The sequence below is a fragment of the Camelina sativa genome, chromosome 16 (genome assembly GCF_000633955.1).
Source record: "Camelina sativa cultivar DH55 chromosome 16, Cs, whole genome shotgun sequence".
NCBI lineage: Eukaryota > Viridiplantae > Streptophyta > Magnoliopsida > Brassicales > Brassicaceae > Camelina > Camelina sativa.
This window is the reverse complement of record NC_025700.1, coordinates 26,233,227-26,244,819: the sequence shown is the minus strand read 5'-3', so window position 1 is coordinate 26,244,819 and position 11,593 is coordinate 26,233,227. Positions and strand designations below refer to the sequence as shown.

Genomic DNA, 11,593 nt, shown 5'->3' with positions numbered 1-11,593 from the left:
AAAAAAAAAAAAAAAATTAGCAACAAAACATAATGAAAAATGCAGTAGTAGGAATAATACCTGGAAGGTCTAATGATGCCACTAATACCATCTAAAATCGTTAATTTGCTCCTTTTCCCACCAATCACGCGTATGTTCCTTAACAAACCCTGTAACATATTAAATTCTTCTTAATAAATTTAAATTTACCAAAATTGCTCACAACAAATAAAATTAATTAAAGAAGAATATTGAAAGAGACAATTGTTAGTACCTCTGCCATGTTAATGATGAAATTGGGAATTGTTGGTAACGCTCTGCTTCCAACATGAACGAATGATTCCACCATCAGATTCTGAAATCGAACTTCAATCTTGGGAAATTTCAAATCCACTCTGCACCACACACACACACACACAAAATAAAACATAAAAAAAAAATGCATATCTACAACAAATTACAAATTGAAAGAATTTTTTGTTGTTGTTGCTTACGCGTCGAATCGCTTGCGAACACGAGCGAAGAACAGTTCAGGATCGTTTTCGACGGAATTGACGAGGCGATCGAGGAGTAGGCGTTGTTCGCTAGCTTCCAGGTTACCAATTTGGACCTCTTTAGACTCACCAATCATATCCCTGAAGATACCTCGGCGGATACGCGAGTATGTAGGCAGACGCTGCAACGCCGCCCAACGGAGCTCTTCTTCGTCTTCTATTTCGTCTCTAAACGACGTCGAACGCGAGAACGCGTTCTCCCCCGAGTTCCACATTCTCCGCGGCGCAAGACAAAAGAGAGAGAAGGAGATTGTTAGTGTGAGTGTAGATTTCGTTTCGTTTGGTTTGGTTTGGTTTGGTTTGGTTTCTTCTTCACATTAATCTCTCACCACTAGACAACTGGTAGGTGACGCCACCATTAATGCGGATACTTTTTTTTTCTTCTCTCTCTCTGTCTTTCTCTTTCTTTTGCTGTGTTTTTTTTTTTTTGCTGGTCTGTCTCTCATGTGTACGTTAAAGTGAAATAACAGTTGAGGAGGAGTGAGGCTCATTAAATGCTTAGCGGGAAAAAAAAAAGGAAAACAAAAACACAAAATGTTTTATATTTTATGTGTTTGTGTGGATATAATCATATAAACGTAAAATAATGTAATAGTACTATCTCTTTCCTGTAGGCCACGAATTAAATTATATGAAACCAAAAAAACCCGAACCAAACCGGTGATAAATATATTAAGATAGATAGTCATAAAAATTAAAGAAAAATTCTTGCATTCACGGGGCTAAACCGCTCTTATTCACCATCTCTTCATTAATCAATCAAAATACTGTCATGTCATATCACATTTATAAAATAAATCAAAATTAAAATAAAAAAACAAAACAAATTAAAGAAACCAATTCTATAGATTTTTTATTAAGGAAATTATGTTGGTTTAGGTCTATAAAATAACAATTACAATTTAGATTTTACAATTAAACGAAATCATATGTCGGTTTGGGTTTACAAAAAAGTGGTTAGGGTTTAGTTTTTACAATTAAACAAAATTATATGTCGGTTTGAGTTTACAAAAGAGTGGTTAGAGTTTAGGGTTTAGATTTTACAATTAAACAAAATTATATGTCAGTTTGGGTTTACAAAAGAGTAGTTAGAGTTTAGGGTTTAAATTTTACAATTAAACAAAATTATATGTCAGTTTGAGTTTACGAAAGAGTGGTTAGAGTTTATATTTTACAACTAAACAAAATTATATGTCGGTTTGGGTTTATAAAATAGTGGTTAGGGTATAGATTTTACAATTAAAGAAAATTGTATTATAATTTGGGTTTATAAAAAGAGTGATTTGGGTTTAGATGTTATAATCTAAAACTATAATATAATGTTTAGGATTAATAATTTTAAAATTAATTGATATACAAAATTTGTTTCCTTAATCAATAATTTATTTCTTTAAATAAGAAAGGGTGAATAAAAAAGGTTCACTCATAGGAGTGAACCCAAGAATTGTCCCAAATTAGATCTATATCGAAAATTTGAATGCAGTATGTAAGATATTTAAAATATAATCATATATCCAAACGTATTAATTATATTTATATCTAAAATACTTATTGGACTCAAATATCTAAGATATTAAAATATCGTAATGTCCTTAGTCATATATGTTAAAATATTTCAAAAAAATATAAAGAGTCAATAAAACAATATATATATATATATAAGTATCTTTGATAGATTATTAAAAGATATCGGTTCAATCAATTTGTAATTATATTATTAGAACTAGTCTAAACAACTTTTTTCCTTTTCTTTGTATAGATTCAAAATCTTTTAACCAAAACGATCTGAAATTTGGAAAAAAACTGATTTTAAATGATTAACTTGCAAGAATGAAAAAAAAAAGAGAGAGATAAAATAAAATAGTCTCTCTCACAACTAATAAATACCTACAATTATACTTGTTTGTATTATTATCTTTGGCATGTGCAAAGGGGACATGTATAAATGGACCGTTGGATTAGGAGGGATACTATACTAGTCTATTTATATAATGTACCTATTAAATTTATTTTTATTGATTCTAGCAACATTCTACTTTCCTCTCACCGGATTTTTCCCCCTATTGATTTTTAATTAATTATAGCAATGTTTTTTTTTCGAAGATTTCAAACATTTATTTATTAGTGTGTGACTTGTAAGCAGAAATGTCAAAACGAGCTGGAAAACTTATGACTTTTAATTTGGTCTGTTCTGGTTCTATCACTTTCGTGTTAGAAATCTAATTTTCAATTCATGTATTTAAGACATGTACAAAGTCAATCCTAACATGTTTAGTGGTTATTGGTTAGAATAAATTGTGCATAATACTCGTGTGATGACAATTTTTATTTTATTTTTTTATAAAGGTTTCAAAAGAATGGTAAAAAGATGAATGTAAAAAAAATAAAAATAAAGAACGGTAAATAGAAAAGCAAAAGACAGTACTATATATATAGGTAGATTGGTTCTTTTAATATTTATATAAATAACTTTTTTTTTCTAACAAACTTTCCAACACAAAAAAATGAAATTTTACAAAAAAAAATAAAAAAAATAAATGAAAAACAAATATTTATGGACTAACTCTTTCGAGGACCAAAGCTCCCACGTTTATTCATGTTCGGGTAAGTGTTTTGGGTATTTTTAGAGTAAAAATATTATTAAAATAATATAAAATCATTAGTTTAGATCTTTTGTTTAAAAAGTTGTTTATTAAGAAAACATGTTTAATATCATAAGATTTAATAATATAATAATCTAAAACATATTATAATTTTAAAAACTTTAAATAATAACATTTAAATTGCAAACTTAAAAAACTTATACTAAAATTCAAAATACAATACCAAATTTTTATGAAAAAACCCCATTAAAGATATAAAAAAAAAAAAACCAAACAAACATATTACTTAATTAAAACACACAAACATTTTATTTAATTAATACATAGTTTAATGTCCAAATTTATTCCATATATTCTCAATCAAATCTTCTTTTAATTTGTGATGTGCTTGGAGAGAAAGAAGGAAAACCCTAGCAGCGATTTTGAACAAATAGAGAAATGAAATGTTTTTTCCTTTGCAAAAAATCGTATCCATTCACGGGTTGCCACGTCAGGATGGAACTGGACCAAAATCAGTTCTACATGAAGACCCAACAACATGTTCTTCGGCAACTATTCACTATATTTTCGATTTTAAAAAGGCTAAACACACCCAAGGTGTTGGCCCAATGCAGATGGCCTAAGACCATTTTTAGTCTAGAACGGGTAAACATATTCCTTTTTTATTTATTTATTAATATATGTACAGAGTCGGCACTGAGATTTTGGTGGCTGCTAGTCAAAAAAAAATATAATTGGCTATTTTTAAAAAAAAAAAAGAAAAATGTAAAAAATAAACCATGTGTGGTTCAAAACTGGGACCTGGTAAAAGAAGTAGGTTTCCAGTAAAACTAATGACTCTTTCATGAAAATTGGGTCGATTATATACATATAATTTTGGCGGCCACAAGCACCAGCTTGGCTTGCTTGTACCTTTGGCCGGCTCTGTATATGTACTACTGAGTAACTGACACATGTTTCTTTACTCTCATAAACCTTTCTTCATATTTTCCACCAAGCAACTATTCCTCCTCTCTTTTCCTCTCTCTTCCTTTTGTTATTTTTTTAATAAAAGTAATTGCAAGAGCAACCGCCACTAATGATGCTCTAATGGGACAAAAGAAAAATATTTGATTGAGAGTTAATTTTTTGTGGAAGATGTGACAAATCTACAAAGTAGGAATAATAATGTTTTAAGATTGTCCAAGTTGAGGAATAGGTTTTGATTTTTTTAAATCTTGCGCCAATCATTTCAGTAGGTACAACTTGTTCATATATATATCTAACAAGATTCATTTGTAGGCTTAACATTGTGTTATGCCATGAAACTTGTACTGGTAGAAGTATCGAATTGAAAGCAACCATGTTAAAAAAAAAAAAAAGACGAGTAAAGGAAAAGACAAGACAAGGAGAACCAAAGAAAGAGTTTAGCGAGTGAGTGAAGAAGATATAGTAAAGTTGGTTAACGCAAATTGACTAGTTTACCATGAAATACATAATTGGAAGGTTTTTGATATATAACGTAAGATTAATGTTCAACATGAAGAGGTGATGCTAAGGGGAGGGGTGTATAGTACGAATTTTGGTTTGGTTTGGTTTGGATTTAGATATTTTATTTTTTAGGAAATTTTGGTATATATATCTAATTAAAAACTATACAATTAATGATGATTCTATTATTTATAATCTAACAAAGCACCATGATCATTAGCCAATTCATAAAAATGGGAAAATCCTAATCCAGAATTTCTATAGGCCAGGTTGACCAAAGTCATAAAACACCAAATTCTAGATAGGCCGGGCTAGAATGTATATTAGGTTTAGCTTGCATATTTATAGGAAAAACAAGTCAAAAACATCACTTGAAGCAAACGTTAAGTCCATATGAAAAGTAATGTTTTCTTTTCTTCTTTAACTATGAAAAGCTGTGTTAAACCAAAAGAATGTAGAAATGGATTTAATGGAGGTAAGCTGAATATTTTTTTGGATTATGCAAGAGATAACATCGAAATCTCACGGGTTCGCTAATATTTTTTTTTTATTCAAACTCAACAACAAAAGTTATATGAATAAAAAGAAAAGTTATATGAATCTACTGCTTAGAAGACCTAATTACATGGACTAAAATCATAGGCTGGTTTGTCTTATAGTATTGGCCTTCTGGTGTTTGATACAATAATCTAAACTATTCACTAGTGCACGCAAGTATCTCACATGGTATTTTATAGCCAGTCTCAGTCCTATAATGAGTAACAAAGCAAACCAAATAGTATTAGATAAACAAGAAAATCAATGAGAAAATGTTTTTATGGGAGGGCTATGTAAGATATGATTAATTTCGTTATATTTTAATTTTTAGCTTGACGATTTTTGTGTAAACAAACCGAAACTAGATTTTAGTGTAATTTTTTAATCTTATATTACGTATCGTAAAGTCGTAACAAACCAAAAATGTAAAAGTTTCAAATGTAAAAATGTTGAAACATATAAATGGCAACCAAAACCATTAAAATAATTGCCGGTCGGTTCACTCTTACTAATCAACCGGTTAACCATTCCCTCAAATCTTGGTTTGGTTTAATTTGAAAAAACCTGTCCGGTTTTTTAATTCCATGCCTATTGAAAAATCTCTATTGTTATCACTTTATTAAGAGTTATGTAATGAAAACTATATATTAAATGATTTTAATTCTAGATTATAAAAACATATCATGGAAGTGACGACAAAAAGAAAAAAAGAAAAACCAAATGGGAAAGAGTTGAAATTTGTAAGAATCGACCCAAAAATGTTGAGATATTTTTCAGATAGGATTGAAGAAGAAAGGGGGGGCAGGAGAATGTGTGGCTCTCGTCTCCCACATCACTCCCACAAAACCCTTATTACCTCCTCCTCCTTATTTGGAGATGTCTCTATTTCATCTTTTCTGATTCACCCAAACATCCTAAAACCCTCTCTCGACCACAAAAATGGCCTCCATTTCTAGGATTTTGCCAACAGACGGCAGATTAAGTCAATGCAGAATCAACACTTGTTGGGTTCCTGCTACGAGGAGGAGCAGAGCTCAAACTCTTTTGGGTATCTTCTATATAATTATCATCAGTAACTTCTCTTGATTCAGATTTCTAGAGTCTCTTTTTGCTGATTTATTATTATTTTTGTTCAGATTCTCCCAGGTTGGTTACTGTTCGTAGCTCTGGGATTAGTTTGAGGATTCAGAATAGTAAACCATTACGTCCTGTCTCTGCTCTTGAAGCAACAACCACCTCCAGGTTATTTTGTGGAATTGTGATTAGAACTTTGCAGAGAAGTTAGATGTGGATTGAATTGAAAATGATCTCGTTATTTCTGGGCGTTCATTAAAGTTTGTTAATTTACAGGAGTAGTAGTGTTGTGTGTAAGGCTGCTGCAGGTGATGTACCTGAGAGTACTCCTAAGGAACTTAGTCAGTATGAGAAGACTATTGAGCTTTTGACAACCCTTTTTCCACTTTGGGTACTTCCTTTTATTTATACCTTCTCTTTGATCAAGTTTGAAACTTTTATATGCATTTGATAACTGATATGGTGCAATGTGGTTTCGTTGTGCAGGTTATTTTGGGAACACTTGTTGGCATCTTCAAGCCGTCTTTAGTATGTCTTTTTTTATGCTTCTTTGTTCTTGTTTTTGTCTATAGAGATCTCTATCTTTGGGGCTAATAGATTAAGTTTTGTTCTAGGTTACATGGTTGGAAACAGATCTCTTTACTCTAGGTCTTGGATTTCTTATGCTCTCCATGGGATTAACTCTTACGTTTGAAGATTTCAGAAGATGTTTACGTAATCCATGGACGGTGAGAGCCAATTAATAACAGTGTATTTTATTTGCTCTGTTTGACACATTACCTGTTTAACGTTGAGAGTCCTTATTCTGCAGGTGGGTGTTGGTTTTCTTGCTCAATACTTGATCAAGCCAGTTCTAGGTTTTCTCATTGCAATGGTATGTTTCCACTAATGTCTATCCCATTAAGTTCTATTTGCTTCTCTGAAATGGATACTTATTCAGTATTATGGATGACTCTGTTCTTTTGATATTGTTTCTATTCGTTTTTACACGCTCTAACCAAGTTATTGATATATTAGTAGTTGGTACTTGATTAAACCTAGATTTGACTGTTGTTACGTATTCAAATATCACTTTCTTCTTAGGTTGAATCAACATTTCTTTTTACAGCAACATTTCCTGGCATCCTCACTCACTTTTTGAGGGATTCCTGCTGTAGATAGGATTGCTATGAAATTTTTCTATGGGTATTTGGATGATGATTGTTGAGGAGGCGACTAATACAAACTTTTTCTGTGTTTTTACTTTAGACTCTTAAGCTTTCAGCACNAACTGTAGCTTATAAGATAACATTTCATTACTGAACCAAAATATGAATCAACATGGTTCAGTAAAAGTTATTGAGTGATTTAGATAAAAAGAAGCGAAACAGTAAAGAGATGCTAAAACGTAAGCTTACGGATTCATGTTTCTATATCAGGGACTTGCTATTAGTACTTTTCAAGTAGTGTTGGTGCCTACTATAGTTGGAGGTAAGTATGGTGCCAGTTTTTCCAGATAATGAATTTGGCCTGTATACTCTTAGGGACTAATGTCTTTTTCTGCATTGTGCAATAGTTCTGGCCAACGAGTTCTTTCCTAAATTTACATCAAAGATCATAACAGTGACGCCTCTAATTGGAGTCATTCTGACCACCCTTCTCTGCGCCAGCCCTGTAAGTAGTTCATATAAGTATCTAACCATAGTCCAGAGATATGTCTTCAGTTGAGTTTTGAGACTGATTATTACTTTTGTCTCTTCTGAAAAGATTGGACAAGTTTCAGAGGTTTTGAAAACCCAAGGAGCTCAACTTATACTCCCGGTTGCAGTCCTTCATGCTGCAGCCTTTGCTATTGGCTACTGGATTTCTAAGTTTTCTTTCGGCGAGTCCACTTCGCGCACCATTTCTATAGAATGTGGAATGCAAGTATGTTACTTTCTCCTCGACCATATAAATTGCCGTTTTCTAGCTAAGCTTTGTAAGGGATTCCTTTTAAGAAAATTTTATTTTTGCAAACTGCAGAGTTCAGCGCTCGGGTTCTTGCTTGCACAAAAGCATTTCACAAACCCTCTAGTTGCTGTTCCTTCTGCAGTCAGTGTTGTCTGTATGGCGGTAAGTTTTCATAGCCATTTCACAAAAGTTGACTTGTAGAATTTACAAAGTGTAATTATGTTCAATGGCATTCTGCAGCTTGGCGGGAGTGGCCTGGCCGTGTTCTGGAGAAACCAGCCAATTCCGGCAGATGACAAGGATGACTTCAAGGAGTGAGTGAGTGACATAGGAAAGGCGGTTTGCATCTCCAAACGATGTGATTGTTGTAATGTTTACTAATTTGTGTTGAAAAAGTTTTTGTTTTAAGAGACATAGAGAAACAAGGGCGTGCATGAGAACTTGTGGTCAAATTTATTTTGTTTCTCAATTAATGGACACAGATCTGTTTTTTTGGCACACTTTTTCCAAATTTTACCGTCGGTGAATCCATGTTTAAGATTGGGATTAGCGTTGTTCTCAGAAGGGTGCCTACTCTCACAATGCTCTGTCTCATCTCCAGCCATGACTTTACTCTTACCTCATACAATATTCTTAAGTCTCTTGTCACCAATGATAAACGAATGTCATGTCCCTGTGTTTAAGTCAATCCGGCTACAACCTTTCTGCCTGAACACATTATTTTGCTACGTTTCTTACATTGTTCCATCTCTGTTCTTTAGCGTATATATTGGACGTCAACACAGAAGGCACATCATCATCACGTTCTAGCCCGAAGATGTGTTTGGCTGCAAATTCACCTCTGTGGATCCTACAAGCTTGACATAAGTGACATAAATTGGATACAATATGACTACGTTTTAGGCACCAATGGCATTGATTTTATAACCTCAGGAGCTTTTTAAAATTACAAATCTACAGCTGTTTTTTAAAATTACGGTTTTAAGTGTAAAGATCTCTATATATAAAGATTAGGCTTATGACAAGTATCGTGAGACTCCAAGAGAGCATTTAGACATTTTTTTCCGATTACACAAATTGTTCCGACTTATTTTATATCATGTATTGTTGACTGTAAGTCATTTACCACACATCTGGTGAAGAGAAAATCAGTTAATATTGTTGGAAACTTTTTGTTTTTTCACGGTCGAGGTTGAGAAATGGCAGAGAGAAGAATAAAACAGTGACACAGTGAGAAATTTAGTTTAGGGTATGTCTCTTTAGTTTATCCTAAAATTTGATTTTTAGTAGCCTATAGATATCTGCTAAAATCTGGATTATTTACCGGATATTTTTTAAATAATTCAATAATTCAACCAAACAGATAATAATTTAAAATAATGATATTTTTTTTTATCAAAAATATACATAGCTTTGATATTTGTTTTCTAATTTTCTTAAATTTCTTAAATTTCACATTATTTTAATATGTCATGCTTTTTTTTTTTTTGAGTTTTGTTATAAGAGAGAAAAAAAAAACTACAGGATATTTCATTTTTGACACACGTTTAATCCGCGGAAAAGGAAAAAAAACAAATGGATGATTGCAGCGGAGGAGCGACACCGAATCAAACCAAAGAAATGGCCTTCTTGCGGCTTTTTCTTCTTTAACCCCTCTCCTCTCTCATCTCATACATACAAAGTCGTCTCGTCGTCTGACCGTAAAAACCATCTCACAATTTCGCGACTCTTTCTCTTCTCAGATCGATTTTTTTTTTTGCTTCATTTCTCTCTCTGATTGAATTTGCATCCGATTCGCAGTCATCTTCTTCCCGAGGTTTCTTTCATATGAGAAATTAGGGTTTAAGCTTTCCGAAATTCTGGATCCGATTTGTTGCAAGGGATCTCTCTCCTAGCCTCTGTGGCTTTTTCCTATAACCAGTTAAAGAACTGGGGGCGAATCAGTCTCATCCCCGCCATTATCCTGGCGTTTCCGATCATACCAGGGTAGGTTTTTGGGATTTTCTACGTGGTGGTAATGCTCCTAGAAACCACACCTTACAGTTCATCGATTCCTTGACCACCGTCGGATCTGATCGCACTATGGACTCCGTCTCTAGAGCCACCGTCGCGTCTACAACTGCTGTTGTCGAAGAGCCCGAGTATCTTGCTAGGTATCTTGTTGTTAAACATTCCTGGAGGGGTCGTTACAAGAGGATCCTTTGTATTTCGGGCGGTGGAATCGTCACGCTTGATCCTAATACTCTTGCTGTTACTAATTCTTATGATACTGGAAGTAATTTTGATGGTGCTTCACCTTTGATTGGGAGGGATGAGAATACGGAGAGTGTTGGTGGTGAGTTTACTATCAATGTTAGGACGGATGGGAAAGGCAAATTCAAGGCTATGAAGTTCTCTTCTAGGTGCAGGGCAAGTATTTTAACCGAGCTGTATCGGCTTAGATGGCATCAAATTAGACCTGTGGCTGAGTTTCAGGTGCTACACCTTAGGAGACGCAACGCTGAATGGGTTCCTTATGTAAGTTTTTTTTTCTTCTTACTGTGGTTCCATCTCTTAGGTGTCCTATGATTTTGAGCTGTGTTTTGTTGCGATGGTTGTCAAATTGGTATAGTTGGTGAAGTTAATTTGGTGTTGAGGTCAAGTCAGGCTAGGCCTTTTATCTGTTCATCATTTTTTGAAGTTTCTGATAGTTAGATAGTTTTGGCCAGAGTCTGGTATTAGGCGTTAAAGCTGATGCAGTTCGTATCTTAAAATGTATAATGTGCTCCAAAATTTTGTAATTATGAACTGGGCAGGGGGAGTTGTCATCTCCAGTAATTAACTATATTTCACATGACTAGCCTTATTCTTATTTTCTATGGGATTGATTTTTTTTTTTTTTTTTAATTTTTGTAAATGCAAGAACCAAGATTCATTTGAAAGTTAGTAGAAATTAAGTGAGGTGCTTGTACTAATTGTTTAAATTAGGTTTTCTTATGAAGTGAGTTTTTCTTTTCCTTTCAGAAATTGAAGGTCACCTTTGTCGGTCTGGAGCTCGTCGACTCAAAATCTGGTGATTCACGTTGGATTTTGGATTTCAGAGACATGGGTTCCCCAGCAATCATTCTTCTCTCTGATGCATACCGGACAAAATCTACGGACTCTGCTGGGTTTATTCTGTGTCCCATGTACGGGAGAAAGTCAAAAGCTTTTAGAGCTGCCCCCGGGACAACAAATTCCTCCATTGTCGCAAGTTTGGTATTAATGAGATGCTTGGACATTAGTTGAGAAGTTGTTGCTAACTTATTTTTAATTTTGCTGAGACTTTCTGAAGTAAGCTTGATGATTACAAATATCATTTGCAGGCTAAGACTGCAAAGTCCATGGTTGGGGTATTCTTGTCAGTCGATGATTCACAGTTGCTGACAGCTTCGGAGTATATGACACGAAGGGGTACTTACAACTCCT

The 11,593-nt window shown here is 33.6% G+C and overlaps 3 protein-coding genes across 10 annotated transcripts in view; 2 read left to right on the top strand and 1 right to left on the bottom strand.

The window, feature by feature from the left end:
* Positions 1-957, bottom strand: part of LOC109129556 (ABC transporter G family member 32-like) — a 2,802-nt gene extending 1,845 nt beyond the window's left edge. The window contains exons 1-3 of the mRNA XM_019237857.1: positions 474-957; positions 254-374; positions 30-149 (exon numbers count right to left, since the gene is read on the bottom strand). Coding sequence (XP_019093402.1) covers positions 30-149; positions 254-374; positions 474-748 — 516 coding nt within the window. The 5' untranslated portion in view covers positions 749-957. The remainder of the gene's footprint in view (positions 1-29; positions 150-253; positions 375-473) is intronic.
* On the top strand, positions 5,926-8,646 carry LOC104754066 (sodium/pyruvate cotransporter BASS2, chloroplastic). Its single transcript, XM_019237856.1, has 12 exons — positions 5,926-6,191; positions 6,280-6,385; positions 6,494-6,608; positions 6,704-6,745; positions 6,832-6,945; positions 7,029-7,091; positions 7,466-7,489; positions 7,612-7,687; positions 7,773-7,870; positions 7,964-8,122; positions 8,219-8,308; positions 8,387-8,646. The coding sequence occupies exons 1-12, from the start codon at positions 6,083-6,085 to the stop codon at positions 8,462-8,464; spliced, it is 1,074 nt and encodes a 357-aa protein (XP_019093401.1). The 5' UTR covers positions 5,926-6,082; the 3' UTR covers positions 8,465-8,646.
* LOC104752588 (dnaJ homolog subfamily C GRV2) overlaps positions 9,696-11,593 on the top strand; it is a 16,433-nt gene continuing 14,535 nt past the window's right edge. For 5 of the 8 annotated variants that reach the window (XM_019237924.1, XM_010474770.2, XM_019237925.1 and 2 more), the window contains exons 1-3: positions 9,697-10,663; positions 11,150-11,383; positions 11,491-11,578. In XM_019237924.1, coding sequence (XP_019093469.1) covers positions 10,229-10,663; positions 11,150-11,383; positions 11,491-11,578 — 757 coding nt within the window. In that variant the 5' untranslated portion in view covers positions 9,697-10,228. Of the gene's footprint in view, positions 10,664-11,149; positions 11,409-11,490; positions 11,579-11,593 lie in introns of those variants that run through there. The other 3 variants (XM_019237926.1, XM_019237923.1, XM_019237928.1) reach the window with 3 other exon arrangements.